This window comes from Talpa occidentalis, unplaced genomic scaffold (genome assembly GCF_014898055.3).
Source record: "Talpa occidentalis isolate TD23 unplaced genomic scaffold, MPIMG_talOcc4v2.1 talOcc4.12, whole genome shotgun sequence".
NCBI classification, from domain to species: Eukaryota; Metazoa; Chordata; class Mammalia; order Eulipotyphla; family Talpidae; genus Talpa; species Talpa occidentalis.
The window spans coordinates 33648521-33666224 of record NW_023601212.1 but is presented as its reverse complement, the minus strand read 5'-3'; the positions used below and the strand labels follow the sequence as shown (position 1 = coordinate 33666224).

Sequence of the window (17704 nt, the reverse complement as noted above, 5' to 3'; positions counted from 1 at the left end):
ATATATAATAAAATAAAATAAAAAAAGTGTCATATCCATTGGGGTAGGATATAGTAAAATGCTTCTTACAATTACATGTTCGGAGGGATTGTCAACGTCTATCATTACAATCACCACTGACTCCACTCACGTGATAAAGGCCACTGCTATGATCAAAGCACTGGGCATCTGTGTTAACCAGGTATTGATACCTAGATTCCCTGGATTTTTTTTTTTCCAACAGTCAAGAAAGCAAGACTAATGGTGGAAAATTACTTTCACAACTGACTTAGTGTTTGATTTCCTCCAACATCCCCACCTCCATCTCAAGAACATAGCTGAGTAGGAGAAATCTGCCCCAGTGCTTGAGGACCAGCAGACTGCAGCCTCTTACACCCCAATTCATACTGGCAGCCTCTGGCACCAGTGAAGTAACCCCATTCATTGTCCTTCAGTAGGAAAGGCAGGTTTGCACTTTGGAAACAAACTTTGGGGAGAAAAATTTTTAATTCAGAACAAAAAAGCGATAGCTGGTTTTCTTTGAAATGTGTTTATAAAGGCAGTAAGTTAACATGAGAGAGAGAAAGAGACTTTATAGCTTCCAAACACTGTCAGGTCCACATAGCGTTTATTGATCTTTATATCAGGAGGAAACAATAAATCTTTCTTCTCCAGCATCCACACTAAGAAACTCCCCCATATGTCTGAAGCTTCACATGCAATTACAATAGTCTATGGCTAAAATTGACTCTTTCCCTCATCTCTGTTCCATTACAACACAATCATCTCATTATAACTCCCTACAATAAATGCCTTTAGAGGCAGATTCTTTTGTTAAGGAGGTAAAAGACATTTTCATTACTTGTGGCAAATTCTTATACACAAGAGTGTAATTATACCCATTCCAGGTTTCTATTAAATGACATTTTTAAATTTGGAATACAATCACAGAGTCATTTCCCTTCTGATTTATATAATCAATCAGAAAGAGAGAGAGAGAGAAGTGGGGGTGGGGGTACATAGTGATATAGATACACAGAGATAGGTAGAGATATGTATATACATAAAAAGAAAGAACTCAGATTTATGCCTGTAAATATTATCATAAAAGCGCAATTTTAAGAATCTCTGTATCCTTTCCTTTCTATAATATAAAAACATTACAAAAATTTCCTAAGTCAAAAATCAAAGATTTGGTAAGATAATGTTCAAAAATCAAGACATCGCTCATTCAAAAATTAAACCAGTCACAGAAGGGAAAAAAGAAATTGGGAAAACAGACTCAGAGTGACCCTGCACGGCAAGAATTTGGTTAAGAAACAAGACACTTTTCCTTCTGCAGAGGTCTGCAGAAACTGAATTAAGAAGACAGTCTTCCCCACTCTGTCTCTAGTGAATTCTCTAACCCCCCACACCTCTGGCCTGTACCCCAGTTTGTGTTTGCATAAATAAATAAATCTTAAAAAAATAAAAAAGAAGAGGAAGAAGGCAGACTTCCTGCTAATGCAGATTGCAGATCTCAAGTCTGATGTTGGGCTAATGTGAATTTCTCTTCCATAGATCCTTGCTTTCCTTTGGGAAGATTTTTTTTTTTCACAAGAAAGAGTTCAAAGAAGGATAAAATCCTTATGAAATTTCATCTCTGAAATGCTACCAAAACAAAACAAAAAACAGAAGAAAAAATTGAGAGAAGTAGGAATTATAAATACTTTCCCCCCCTAAAATGATATCTCAAAAACTCCTGGCATATAAAAGGCCAACAAATACCTTTTTAATGAACCTCTGATGAATTTTAATATAGTTAGATCATGTAGAAATAAACTTATTCTCCATCCCCTCGCCCTCCAGTATGTAATGTAAATTGAATGGTATCACAGGTTATAAGAGTATCTCCAGAAAATCCAGCACTTCTTTGTTCCTTAATTCTGCAGGTAATAACTAGAATGACTATTCCATAGAGCTTGTGCTCTGGCTTAACACACAGAGAGTGGGTGTCTAGTAAATTTATGATGAAAGAACAGAAATAACAGGCCATTATAATTGCTTATATTTGTATTTTCTGATTCTTTGTTATTGGTATTGATTTTATTTTAATAAAGTACATCTGCATTTATCATCTTACTCTGTTCTTACAACATTTGTGTGGCATGGGTAGACAAACATATTCGCATTAAACTTATTCACTGAACAAATATTTGCTGATCAACTATTATGTGCCAGGCACTACCAGACTTAGGATCTGGTGGTATACAAAGTAGGCAAAAATACATGCTTGACAAAACTGAGTGACATTTACCCAGAAAGAGAAGGGGAGTGAGCTAAGAACCCACAATTGATAGTGTGTGTCCTCCTTGACCTTATTTCACCTTTCATATCACCTTTCAACTGTGTGAGCTATTTTGATATAACAACAAAATTAAGTCCTATTCAGTTGGCTTCTTATATCTTGAGAGTTCTTTCCATTAGTGACCTTTTCTTCAGTGTCAAAAAGAGCTCTAACACTAAACAAAGTCATATCAAACACAAAGGGGGTAATAACAGAGGTTATCTATATAAAATACATATCCCAAATTAACTTTGAAACAGAAAGAGCAGAGAAAATAAGCACAACCCAAACAACAGTTCCTTCCACAAGTTCAATTTATAAAATCCTCTCTTTAAAAGGATGAGAAAATCTGAAGTTTTCAGGTTGATAAAGCAATGCAAAAGTTATCCACAGGGGAATTTACAAATGAAAAAAAAGTATGCTTCATGAATATATAACTTCTGAAGGCTAAATTAGTGACATTCCATTTGACACCCCAAGGTCACTGCAGCCACCATAATTAAGATACACATAGAAAACTGCAAATAGCAAGGAAATTTAAATTTAACAGCCACAGTACATACAAAATTACTGACCAGTTATAAATTATAAAATAGGTGTAAATGTGGCAGCTGTCTTACATATTCTGCCATGAGGCATTCCCTTTGATTACAAAGAAAGAAGTATCCTGACTCTACAGGCTAGAGAATGCCCCTAAGTCAACCCTATCTTTTCACAAAGACTACTCATCTCATTCATCTCCAAATTTTATGGCCAGTCTATTACCTCCAAATATATCTCTACTTCTTTAATAAACTTTGATTAGGCCTCAAGACCTGCCATCTACCTCCCTCTCTTTACTTTTTTTTTTTTTATAGAGGCATGTTTTATTTATTTATTTGTTTGTTTGTTTGTTTGTTTTGTTTATACATGCACTGGGTACAGTCAGAAGCGTGGGAGGGTGAGAGAATTCACCAGAGCCAGAGTGGGGAGCAGAGCAGGCAGAAGGACCGAAGTACACTGCTGAGGGGAGCAGCGGGCAGCAGGAGAGGTCTGTGCACCATGTGGGACCCTCCTCCGGTGGCCAGGGAGCAGCCAGGGATCGAACCAGCGCTGCAGAGGCCGCAGGCAGCTTCGCAACCCAGCGCTCAACCGCTGCGCCACCGGGGAGGCCCACTCTCTCTCTTTACTTTTATGGCAAAATGTCTTGGATAGAAATTTCATGCCCATAATATCCTGTGTTCACTCCTTGTATATTCCCTCCTTAAAGCCATGTTTCTACCTTAGGTAGAGGACTGTCACTTATTTACTAAGACTACCAACTTTCTCTCTCACACAAGGTTAGACAGAACCGCCCTCAAATCATTTGCCATTATTTTACAAATACCAGCCACTACCACCTTTACTCACAGTTGCCTCCAGACACCACCCATCCCCAGAAACAAAAATAAGGCATTTATTCTTCTGGCACTCTCAATATTTTATTGCTCTTACTTTTTCTCTTTCAGAGAGCTTGTGATTAGGTACTGGTAGAGTATGACCTTGGGCAAGGCAGCTCTTTTAGTGCAATGATATTAGCTCTTACCTCCATGAATTTTCAACCAAACTCCAACACCCAATTAACAATGGTCTAGTTACTGACTCAACTGCCTACATTGGGGCAGACACTGTGCTAAGACAAATGAGCCTAAGCCCTCAAAAAGTTTATAAGCTAGAGCTTATCATTCATACCCTAAATTCAAAAAATCCAAATCTAAGCTTATTATATTTCTTCCAAATGCCACCTCCCCATTGCTGACTTCTGCACTTTTATTAATGCCATCACAGCTTCCAAGCTCACTACTGTAGGGTGAGCTCCCTAGGGAGCAGATTCGGAGAAGAGTAGCAAGCAGAAAGCTTATTATGGAGCACTCTTGGGATCAATGATCATGAAAGAGCAACAAACGAAGCAGAATTGGAATGAGGGAGAAGATGGATTCTGACACACTTCCAACAGTGGTATCAGCTGACCCTACACAAGGTTGTAACTTCATTGTTGGCTCAATTAAGATAAGGGGACACTTTTTCATACCTCCATGTTAATAAGGCACCAGTAAAGGGCATGACCTTGGACAAGGCAGCTCTCTTAGACCAGCGACAGTTCAAGGTGACTCTCAGCAACATTCCCAACATCTAGGGGAAGAAGTCCTTCCTTCCTAATGAGCTAGGCAGTGAATGGCAGTGTCTGCCATGCCCAGAGGTTTGACACATAAAATATGGTGGAAGGAATACAAAGCCTGGGGATAAACACACCAAGATGTAATCTTATCTCTATCAGTAATTAATTGTGATCATAAGCAAGTTACTCAATGTCTCCAAATTTCTCACAAGATTTTCTATTTTTTTTAATTCATTAATACATATTATAAAAACAATGAACATATATTAAAAACACTGCTGCTGGGTCCAAAATAGTCACCAACTACATGATAATTCTCCCTCTCCTACCCTACAGATTTTGTAACTACAATCTTACTTTTCCAACTCTAAGACTTCTTCCAAAATGACATTTATTTAGTAGGTAAAGATTTACTAAGAACCTAAATCCAGCCAGGACTATTCTAAGTATGGGAAAGTTCATCATGAGGACCCAGTCAAGTTCTCTGCCCTTGCAGAGCTTAAATTTCAGCAAGACAAGAAAGGCAATAATACATAGGTAAACATGTAAATAAAAAGATAGCTTCTGATGATCAGAGTTATATGGAAATAAAAGTGTGGGGAAAGAGAATGGTAGGCAGGGGAGGTGATACTGAGCTGAACTCTGAAAGCCATGAAAGGGCTGATCACATGGAAAAGTGGAGCAAGGGGGCATTTCAATCCTGGGTACTACTAGGACACAGGCCACAGGGGAAGATGAAGCTTACTGGGCCAGTTCATGAAGCGCTCAGTAGAACCTTGAGTGGAAGTTAGAGTATCACAAGCTCAAGTCAGAGAGGTCTGGTTCTTGCTATTTCCTAGACCACGGTAATGCATCACTCCAGAAAAACTGTTGTATTTCATGACATAAAGTGTTAAGAATACTGTACAGTGCCTGATACATAAGGGTTCAATAAACAAACCCTTCTTTCAGTCTATATGTTCTCTACATTATGCCAAATAAGAAAAGGTGGGAATAGAATGGAGAGGAAGGTGCAAAAATAGCTGTCACATACTTTAGCCTGTGACTTTTTTAATATGATTTTATATCTTTTAAATCCAAACAGAAAATATCAAAGTTGTCTGAGTATCCCACTTCTCGCATGTGTTTAACACATATCAAGTCCATGCTGAGCGAATCTGGAAGTGCCCATTGGTAAATAAATGCCATCTGAAAAAATGAAGTGAGAGGTAAGTGAATGAGTGGATAAATACATAACCAATATGATCACATTTGTGATTTCTGGGAGGAAATACCACTTCTAAGCATATTAGACCTAGAGAATAACCCTGAAATGTTGTATACCCAGAAATGTTGAATATTTCCTACAAGAATCATGAAAGTGCTAAGCAAAAACTATAAAGGAAGAAAATAACTAGAGGCTTTGCCAAAGATGGTCGCTGGAGGAACGGAAGATATCAGACAATATCACCAAAATGCATATCTACAGAGAACTGAAGTTAGAAAAAGACACCAAAATTAAATGACCCTTTACAGTATTCTAAATACTTTGTTATTCATAATTTTAATCTCCAAATCCTATGTAATAAGTATGACCCACATTTTATAGGTAAGAAACTGAGCTTCAGAGAGACTTATCCAAGAATGCCTGAAGTAACAGCAGGGGTTAGAGTTTGACTTGGAAACCTGTTCTTTACCATAGTAAAGGAGGGAAAGCATCTGAACACTGATGTTTTTGGTCTTCAAGACAGCAGCAAAGCAGCACAAGGAAGTCATTGACAGTGATGCACGATAGTAAGCAGTGTCTTTAATTCTCTGCTCACAATTCATTACATATTTACCCTTCCGTGAGAGGTAGGCATTATATGATCTCAAAAATGGAAAGAGACAGAAAATTTCCATCCCCAAAGTCAGATTAAAGCAAAAATCCAAATGTAACATTTATTGAATTGCTTCACCTGCACCCATCCATCTGGGGCACACAAATACACAAACAGGCTTACAGGCATCTTAAAAAAAAAAAAGAAAAGACATACACATCAATTAAATTATACACCAAATGCTGCAAGTTTGGAAAACTTTTTGTTAAAGTCCTAGGAACTCCTAATTTGCCTTCCTCTGTTCAACAGCCTCCCCATGAGAGAATGAATTAAAGGCCCAGCTGTACACTAAATATCTGTATCCAATCCAGGAAGGTTGGTACTGAAGGTGCAGGTCTGCTGTGCCTCACAACCATGTACGGGACTTGCCAGAACACAGCCTCCGCTGCAATGGACTGTCCCCAAGCTCCTCGAGCTCAATGTTACCTACAGGCCTTCTAATTTGTAATGAAAACCTTTACCACTTTATGCCTCTCTAAGTCACACTCCTCCTCTCAATTTAGGCTACAAATTTATTCTCTCCAATATCAGCTGGGCCCTCAAACAATACCCAATACCAGTTTACCTGTTTCTAAATCAATGACTTCTAGCTTGGCCACTTTTTTCTAGAACTTTATCCCTCCATGTGTGTTGTGCTATTTTATCTGTTCACAACTACTGCAGGATAGATTTGTGCATATGCTGGTTTGTAGAGATTTTTCTTAATAGAATGTTTAATAGCACAGAATTTCTTGCATATTGAGATAATAATGAACAAATAAGCAGGACTCCCCTGGTGGCGCAGCAGTTGAGCACTGGGTTGCGAGGCTGCCCACAGCCTCTGCAGTGGTAGTTCGATCCCCAGCCACCGGCGAGGGTCCCACAAAAAAAAAATAAATAAAAATTAAAAAAAATGAACAAAAGAACATGGTAGAGATACCATGTCTCTACCTGTACCTATTTTGTACCTATTTAACTTACAGAATACAAACACTTGTAAGTGGCAGTATATCTGCTCCCCCAATCAATTTCTGCGTCTACAGGCATTTTAACATAATTGTGTTAATCCAACTATAAATGATCAGCCTAAAATCTAGATTACTGTGAAGCTCCGATAAAACATACAAATGTGAGTGATTGGAAAATCGCAGGGCATTCTAAAATACACCGTTGAAACTCTACATACATTTATTTATGTTGATGAAAATATTGCACATAGTTAAATAATCAACTAAAATAGTGAATGAAAATAGAGCATGAAGTCTACAGAACGTAACCAGTTATAACAAAAAGTACACAAGGATTTATTCAATCATTTATTCATTCACCTAGCAAACACATATTAACTGCCTTTATCAATTAGATCTTTTGCAGGGCATGGACAGACATACATAGGAGACTGGATGAACCAAAACCACAGGACATTATAGTAATTCCTATACTTCAGATGTGAACAATAACTTAATGTTCGATGGGGAAAAAAAGTGAAAGAAAATGGGATGGATATGTGTGCATCTATATGTATGTGCATGTGAATAAAATTAATCATAACAATCAGTCTCTCCTAATATTTAGTTGGAGAGTCAATGCATGAACAAGCACAGGCATAAAGCAACAAGGAATGGAAGCATGTCTTACAATAGTTTTATTCCTTCCACTGAGGAAGGTTGATTCACACATAACAAATGCAATACAATGAATGGAAAAAGAATCAAGTGACCTTCAAGTACTTGCAATTAAGGTAACATTACGATCTCTACATGAATAGCTCACTCTCATGATAGATTGGCTCTAGACCTCTATAAAAATGCAAACTTCTTCAAATGTTGGGTCACTATTTATTTGTAGAGTTCAACTAGTCTGCCACCCTAGTGAGCCACTGAAAGAAAGAAAGACTAATTGGCTAAAGAGGCAGATAAAAGAACCTTATTATATTGATGATATTTTGGTAGTGTTTGAGGAGTGGTTCTATATCTGAACCTCTGATGGCTTCCTTTCTAGAAAAAAAAAAAATTACTATAGCTAAACAACCTAAGTGACCCAAAACAGATGTGTAGATCAAAAAGATGTGATATATATATATATACACAATAGAATATGACCCAGTGATCAAGAAAGATAAATTCATGCCATTTCCAGCAATATGGATGGAGCTGGAAGGGAAAATGCTACGTGAAATAAGTCAGAAGAAAATGATAAATATCAGATAGTGTCACTAATATGTGGAATAGAGAGTGACTATAGTGAGTGTCAGATAAAGACAAGCTTAAAAACTAATCTTTGAGAGCTGACTATAGAACTGAAGCACTCAGAGGAGAGGAGGGTTTGGGTGAGGAATAAAAACAAAAAGCAAAGGTAGCACAATGGACTAGGGTAGTGGACTGTTGGTGACTTGGTGGCAGGTACAACTGTTGGTGTTGTGGTGGCAACACGATGGGAATATTCAAATATTACTTCAATTAAAAATTAATTAATTTTTAAAAAGAAAAAAAAAAACTTTTTTCTGGCACCAAGATCTCTTCTTTCTTCCTCCACCCCTTTCTAAAATTTTCATTGGCATGTGAACAAGTTATCATTCCAAAATGAACCAGCAGATGGAGCTTTTGAAGAATACTGTATCAGTTTTATTCTGGAAAACACAGAAGCTTATGCCTATGTCAAACTGACCCCTCAAAACAGTCCTGCTTCTCCCTGCCCCTTCACTATTCCCAAAGTTTTTGAATAGCTGTTTCATCATTTTAAGGAATGAGGTGACAGGACACTTAAAATAACAAAGGCATGCAATCTACTGACATAAACTTAGGGGAACTACCAAAACATTCTTAAGAAAAATGGGGTAAGAGTCCACAAAAAAATCTACCACACAAGCAACAAGATTATTTTGATCACAAAAGATACCACATAGGATGTGGTCCCAACTCACCCTCTTTATTCCTTCTCTTTTAGGGAAGAATTTCCAGTGATATACTTATTCCAATAGTGTCATTTCCAGATTCTATCTCAAAAATCAGTGTGTGCAACTCACAGTCTAGATCAGTGATCCCAACGGTTGGAATTACTGGAATTTCATCACCTTTATGCAGCCCTATAGCATACCCACTTTAAAATGTAGAGTTTAGACACCTTCCCAGAGCTATTCAATCAGACCCTCTGAGGAAGAGGCTCTGGAATCTGCATTCAATTTACTTCAGGTACATATTATGTTCACTAATGTTTGATAGTCACAAGCCTAATAATGAACTATTTAATAGGCCTCAAATAAAACCTGCCCAGGCAGTGATTGCTCCCTATTTTAGTTCTAATGCATTAACTCTTTCTCAATTCCGTACAACAGGGATAGCACATCTTGCACCTTCAGAGATAATCCCAGTGATCCTGCTTCCTAAATCACACTAGGCTGGGATTTTGTATTTTATGAGTGGCTAAAAGCTTGCAGCACATGATTCTATGTCTTCAGATACTGTCCTGAAGTGATATGTCCTTCCATTTCCTAGCAGTGCATCTTTGGCAACAGGTGTCTACTTGCTAACAAATATTTCTCTCATTTGAGAGAAACTGTGCAGAGTGTAAGCAGACTTATGCAGGATATGAGAGGAGAGTCATACATTTACCTAACTTCTTAAAATAGAACAGTCCACTCAAAGAGCTCCAGGAGGAAGACGCTTTCCCATCTGCTCTCTCTTAGCATAACTTCATGCTACAATTTTGCTTTAAATGGCACATGCAAGTCAAATTCAAACAGGTTTGCATACTTGACTGCATCTTGCACAGAATCGATGCAAATTCTAAGCATTTTTGTTTGATAACACAAACCATTAGACCAAAAATATTAAACACAAAAGAAATATAATCATCAACAATTAAACAAGAATATGCATTCAATTATTCTGAGAATTTTACTGAATATCCAAGCAACCTATGAAGCTATCCGCAGCCACTGCAGCATGAGTTCGATCCCTGGCCAGGGAGAAACCCACATGGCACAGCAGGCCTCTCCTGAATCGCTCACTGCTCCCCTCAGCAGTGTATTTCAGTCAGTCTGTTCTGTTCCCCACTCTGTCTCTGGTGAATCCTCTCATCCCCCACACCTCTAGCCTGTACCCCAGTTCTTGTATGCATAAATAAATCTTTAAAAAAAAGAAATTAAACAGTGGAACTTTGAATTTCTAGTTAAATCACTAGCTCATGCATCAAACAAGGACCTGCTAAGAACACCCATCACCAGAGAGCCCTTGCAAATATTCCCCTCAGTAGCCATGTAGTGTTTTTTCTTCCTAGATGTGTGTGAAAATCTAAAGTGGATAACTATATCTTTTCAAGGATTTACGAACAAGGTAGATAGACAGTAAATAGATTTAGACAAAGAATGCATTTACTTTACTATCATTTTTAACAAAATACAAATTTAATTTTTGGGTTAGCTCAGTTTCTTGTGACTGAGGCAACAAGACAAAACCAAGGTGAATGAAAAAACAGCGATGATGATACAAAGGGGAAAAATACATAACATCACTCAAGTGTTCATTCCACACATTTGAGGGTAGATAAATTATATACTAAAGAAGGAATATATAATCATGTATGACCTCTAGCTGTTAACTAACAACTGATGTCATCTCCTACTGCCAAAATATGTTTTTTTTAAAGATTTATTTATTTATGCATATAAGAACTAGGGTACAGGCCAGAGTTGTGGGGGGTGAGAGGATTCATCAGAGACAGAGTGGGGAACAGAACAGGCAGACTGACTGAAATACACTGCTGAGGGGAGCAGCGGGTGAGCCAGGAGAGGTCTGCTGTGCTCCCTGTCCATGGATCGAACTCATGCTGCAGTGGCTGCTGCTAGCTTCATAAGTTGCATCTTAACCCCTTGCGCCACCAGGGGGGACCCAAAATATATTTTCAAAATAAAGACCTAACAGTTGAGTTGGTAGCCAAACAAAATAGCACGCTGTACATGGAACACAAGTGCTATTAGCTGGGTAACTGTTGCACTTCACAACTAAATACACATACAATGCAGGGGCGGGGAAAGCTTGAAATTCTCTATCACCTATGTGATTCATTTTCTAGTTTAAAACTAGTATGTTATAAAATATCCACTATCTACCAGGTGTCTATGTCCTTGTACTTTTATAGAATTTGTAAAAGCAATAAAAAAAATATTTCTACATTGCACTCAGCAATTTGATAGAAAAGCCTGAATCTTCAAGGATTACATAGGCTTGTGTATACACAAGTCACAGCCAGGGGGCCTAAAAGGTACTGCAGTTTTCACTTTTTTAATGGACTAGTGATAAGTGCCAATGAAATAATCTCCTTATCACTTTTATTATTTTTAGGAACAAGACATCAGTTAACCTATAAATTCTTTCAATAAGGCTACTAGTAGCCAGTAATTATTCAAAAAAAAATGAAATTTTAGATCATTTGCAGACATTCAAGTTTCATTGAAATTAAAGGGTCTTGACCTAAAACCATCTTTATTGAGTTTCAGGGAGTTTTACAAAGATGTCAAATCATTTTAAAACTGGCTGCAGAAGATGAGCTATGTAAGGCAATGTAATGCATGTAATGTAAGGCAATGTAAGGCATGTAATGTAAGGCAATGTAAGGCATGTAAGGCAATGCGCTGTCACTTTTTTTTTTTTTACATTTTTACCACCTAAAGTTTAAGGACATCTTTGGAATCATTTTATTCACAATGTTTGTAAAAGCATTTTGGAAACCATAACATATTATAAAAATGCTAGTGGTTACTGTTAAGCTCTGAGATTAACAAAGTACAGTGTTTCTGTGATTAGGTGGTCTACTGTATTTTTTGTTATATGAGATTATGCAAAATAAAATGTAGTAGTATAAACAAAAAACAAATCTACATGGTATCACAACAAATCTACATGGTATTTATTCCAATTTTACATACTAGGAACCCAAGGTTCCCAGAAGGCAGGCTTTTACTTTCCCAAACTCTCAAGCTTAGTAAGGGCACAGCAGAGGAATAGTCAAACCCAGGGCTTCCAAGCACCAAACCCTGTTCTTTTAACTCTAAACATGTTGCTTAATGGTGACTAGGGATGAATTAAAGAAAAGCAGCAAATGACCATTAAGTTCTGGTTTCTGATATTGGCATCAAAATCCTACAACAATGAAAACATTACAACTACTAGAATACATTTTAGCAAATTTCCCAACTGTAATTTGGGAAATTTAAAAAAATTCAACTACAAAATATAAATGCATCAACTATCCAAATTCACAAATAATTTTTTCATTATTTACATATTACTACAGCTACTCTCACACTTTCTAAGATTTTCTTTAATGTCTTACACATGTAAGAGAGTTCATTTTATGTAACATCAGGAGAGGCAAAACCTGTACTTTGAGTGTCCTTTCATTTTTTTACAGGGATGTTTCAATATAATTTCCTCTCCCAAAATAAATAATTTTTGCTTTATGGCTACTTGAATTCAGGCTTCCCTTCCATTCTCTTTCCTAACTGTTCTCTCAATGTACTAAATAATCACTGTGTCTGGAGCTCCCGCCCCTTATTTTCGAACCTTCCAGTAGTTCTGTTCCTCTTTCTCCAAGCCACCTGCAATGCTGATACACCAGTGGTGCCCTAACAAGGAACACAGGGAAGCCTTGCTCTTGGGGTGTCTCTTAGAGTACCCTCCTCACAGGCAGTTATTACCAAACCTGAGCCTGATGTCAAAGCACTATGGTTCCAAGCAACTCTCATTTTTACGAATAAAATAGAAATGAATGAGTTACTAAATTCATCATGATGTGAAACTCCCAGCTGTTTCTCCATATGTGTTCCCAAGCACTAAATCACTTGAAAATAAGTAACATAATAAGTGATATATACTGAAGATATATATCTTCAGTCAGGTCTTTAGGGTTGTTTTTATTATTATGTCTGTGTTCCAGAGATTCAGAGTGAACAATCCAAAAGGCATGATAAATAAAACTTCCCCTGGATATGTCCAGGATAGTTGGAGAGCTTATATTTTCCCTCAATACAGTTCTCTTAAAATAAAGGCTATAAATAAAGAACAAAGATTGGGAGTGTTTTGTCTGTATTTGCATTGCCAGTACTTGGTGCAATATCTGCCACATAGAAGACCCTAAAATACTTTGTAATGATTGGGTGGTATAAATAGTTCTTTGACGCCCTTACTTAAGAAAGTAGTCTACTTTCCTCAAAGTTTTAAAACTCCTAATATGTGCTTCCTTTTCTTTAAATGCTATTTTGACAGTTTAGTCAAAGTTTGGCAATGTTATACATGTCTTTTTAAGGTCCCAGAATTGGAGGGAGCCTCATTATAAAGCCTTGCAGACAAGACGGGCCCTGAGGAGTTAAAACTAAAGGGCCTGGAGATGTAAGAGTGTTTAGATGTCCAAGGTACAATGAATGGGAACTAGGTGTCATATATTCTAGAATTGTTTCAATTTCATTCATTCAATTGACTTATTATTAAAATGATGTAAAGTTTTATAATCTTTACAGTCAACATCAATGCACTGAAAATGACTTAAAATATCAGAAGCCTCAGTTTGGCTAGATCATTGATCAGATCACTAACTTACTTAGCAATATCCAGTTTTTATTAAGTTCATTTCTATTTTCCTACTTGCAAATTGTTGTGAATAAAGAACCAATCTCCAGTGATTGAGACAATATTCCATGATGAAAACTAAGAAAACAGGAGCTTCCACATCTAGTTTCTCCTGAAGTATAACTGTGGGACAATGCAAGAAAGCTCACAACACTCAAAACCATCAGAAATTCTCAGGAAAGAAAGTTCTCTGATAACAGCTATTTTCAGAAATTTAAATAAAAGTACCTTCATTCTAAAGAAAAAGAGTAGACAGGACACAACCATCTCCCTAAGTATTTTCAGAGAAATTTAAGATCTTTTTTTTCAAATATTTATTTATGTATGCATACAAGAGCTGGGGTGCGGGTTGGATATGGTGGGGGGAGGTGAGAGGATTCACCAGAGAGAGGGGTGAGCAGAACAGGCAGATGTACTGAAATATACGGCTGAGGGGAGCAGCGGGCACACAGGAGAGATCTGCTGCACCACGTAGATCACCTCCCTGGCTGGGGATTGAACTCGTGCTGCAGTGGCTGTGGATATCTTCATAGTGCTGTGTCTTAACCCCCTGTGCCACCAGGGAGGCCCCAAGTTTAGGATCTTGACTATGCAAGAGAATGAATCTACTGAAACTTTTGAAGCAGTGCACTAGCTCACCAAACAAAAGAAAATGTGAGTGGAGACCACAGAACTAAGTCACTTCTTTGAAATATAACCTGTTCGCTTGGTATTACTAAGTCTATTGATGAGCGGTCATTGAGAATTGGCTTCTACCTGCCTTATGATGTTAAAAATGTCTATTATATTCACTACATGTGATGTAATTTTTTCAAAAGACAGGAATTACTCATGTAAAGCATATATCACTGTTGTGTAGATTTGACCATGGGAAATATTCTCAAATTTCTTATCCTGAAAACCATTATCTGGACACATGCTTCTTATCCAGTAAAAAGCCAGAGTTATTCAAATTTGATTTATAAAAGTGAAAATTACCTTTCTCTTATTTTGGCAATACATATTTAAGTTTGGTCTTATGTATTCCTCACATAAGGTGTTGAGAATTTTCTTAGGTTAAATTGGTGTCACCAGAGATGCAACCATTACTTTTTAGAATTTTGTAAATTCTGATTGTTAGGCAAAAGAAAACTAAAAATAATTCTTCTCCCAAATTAATCAAAGTTATATCAGATATTAATGTGTCACACAAATGTTTTAGGCACTAAAACAAAATTGCAGATGCATATAACTACTGGACTCCTCTCACAAAGACTTATATTTAAAAAAATTGCAACATCAAATAGTTCCTAAAGTTATGTTTCCTGGGAAATATTTACAGTAAAATACAGAAAAAAAAAAAAACAGCCCATTTTGAGATTTAGTTCCTAGTTTATCAATGGAAGAAAGTGGCAGGAAGGGAAAATACACAAGAAAAGGAAGAAGACCAAAGAATCATTTTAGTGCTAACAGCAAAGGTTATTCTCCATAATTGTAAGAACCACAGGAATAATTTATAGGACTGCCTGTCACCAGTCCCGAGCCCTTCAGGACCCACACCCTCTCAGGTCTCTCACACCATCAATTGCAAGAGTACTTTCAAAAGTGAAACTCAGGACTGTGCAAACAAGACCCATGTCCAGACTTATTTTGGAAACTTTAAAGAAGTTCTCAGGGTAGGTGGCTAAAATGCTGTTAGAAGCCAAAGTCCTTGAACCCAAGGTCAGCATGAGGATAAAAAGTGATAGTGGTTTGACACTGAATCTCCTTCAGATTCTATCCGCTGATATAGATTCCTTCAAAACAGCTCCTCCAAAAAGAGAAAGACTGGGAAGAGGTCTGGCATTCCTGCAGATGGTAAAAGTCAAGGGTAGCTGGAATACACATGCAGGAATCAGACAGAGGGGCTCTGAAAGGATGCCTAGAAGCTGGGGGGATTTCTGATACCCCTGAAATGGCTGATACAGATATTCCCTAATGATCACAAGTTTAGAGAAGGCTAGGAAGGCATTCATTCATGCAACAGATATTTATGAAGGGCCTAACAGAAGGCAAGGACAAAAAAAAAAAAAAAAAAAAAAAAAAAAAAGGAGCGAGAAAGCACTTAAGAAGCCAGGAAAAGAGAGTGAAAGATGACCAACCGGAGCAAGGATCAGAGGTTTAGAAAATCAAACACCGAATTTGAATTTACCCAGAGAAGAGTGTCAACCAAAAAAAAAAGGGGGGGTCCAGTGAAAACAAGAGATAAGAAGGCAACTCAAAAAAAGCATCTGACAGTCAATTTCTCAAGATGCAAGAGAGAATGCACATAGCTGTGGAATTCAATGATGTCAGAGAAGGTCACGCTGAAGAGCAAAAGTGCATGGGGGGTGAAGGTGGGTGGGAAATGAGGGTTTCCTGAAAGTGGTAGGAGCCCTTTGGGGATGCTGGAGACTTGGCAACGGTAAATGTGGAGCCTGGGAAAGTTTGGGGTAAAGAAAACAGGTGGGTGTGTAGGAGCAGGAGGCTGTCAGGGGGAGCTCTACCAAGTGGGGCCAAGGCTGGAAGGGGGCGCACAAGCCCCCAATTCTGAGGCCCAGGAGGCTGAAGTCTGACCCCCTTGGCGGGCTCCAAAGCGCCCTTCTGCCAGAGCCCCGAGGTCGAGGTCGCTCTGCAGCAGACCCCCACCCCCACCCCTCGGCCGGGCGGGCAGGGCCGGGCCGCCCCCCAGCGGTCGGGCTAGGCACACACACGCGGGGGTGAGCCTGGCGCCAACTTTCCCGACCCTGTCCTTTCTCCCGAGACACCGGCCCTCCGCCCGCCCGCTGCTCACCGAGGGCGCCGTCAGGCGGCTGATGCTCTCACCCAGAGAGTCCAGATTGACCCGCCTCCGGCGCTGCACCCTCCTGGCCCCGGCCGTGGCCGCGGCAGCCGCAGCGGAGGCAGCCGGGGCCGGGGCGGTGGCGGCTGCCGGCGCGCGGGGCTCGGGCGGCCCGGGCGGGCTCCGGCTGCCGTTCCAGCAGAGCCTAGACAGGGGGCACTCCCCGTCGTCCTCGGGGCTGGTCTCCAGGTAGTCGGAGCCGAGGGAGCTAAAGGACTCGGAGGAAATCTTCCTTCGAGACATGCTGCTGGCGGCGTGGCGGCGGCGAAGCGGCGGCGGGGACGAGACCGACCGGCGGCGGCGGCAGCACCGGGAGCGGCCGCCTTAGGCTCGCTGGGGCCACTGCGCGCGGCGGCTGCGTTCGGCCGGGATGGAGCCCCTGCAGCTGCGGAGACCCCGGCGCCGGCTGCTCATGGTGGGAACTTGGGGCCCGGGCTTGGCGGCGGCACAGGGCGGGGGGCCACCGCCTTCTCCGCTGCTCCTTGCACCGCTTCAGCACCCGCCTCGGCGCATCGGTGCCCGGGCTCCTGCTCGCGCGCACGGGGAGGCTCCGAGTGTGTGACCGCGGCCGGCGGGGCGGGGAGGGCCGAGGCCCGTGCGCTCTGGGAGGCTGAGGCTTCTGCCGCCTGCGCGCCTAACTCGCCCCTCTTCCCTCTCCCCCCGCCCTCTCCTCCCGCCTCTCCCCCATTGCTGCCTGCCCCCCTCCTTCTGCCTGTATCCGCCTCCCCCCCCCCATGCTCTCCCTCCGCCGGTATCACGTGTCGCCATCATACTCATTGGGAGTCTCTGCCTTGCCTGTCGCCACGTTTCAGGAGCAATGAGGACACTTCCTAGCCGTCCTCTGCTCGCCCTCCCCTTCCCACCACCCCCTCCTCCAAGGAGGAGGAGCGCCCCAAAGCTCAGATCGCATCAAAGGGCTCCAACCCCAAATGCCCTTCCCTTCCTCCCCGGGAGTGGCAG

The 17704-nt window shown here is 40.1% G+C and overlaps 1 protein-coding gene across 1 annotated transcript in view; it reads right to left on the bottom strand.

Moving 5' to 3' along the window:
* GUCY1A2 (guanylate cyclase 1 soluble subunit alpha 2) overlaps positions 1-17339 on the bottom strand; it is a 299132-nt gene extending 281793 nt beyond the window's left edge. The window contains exon 1 of the mRNA XM_037505696.2: positions 16697-17339. Coding sequence (XP_037361593.1) covers positions 16697-16987 — 291 coding nt within the window. The 5' untranslated portion in view covers positions 16988-17339. The remainder of the gene's footprint in view (positions 1-16696) is intronic.
* Between the last annotated feature and the right edge of the window lie 365 nt (positions 17340-17704).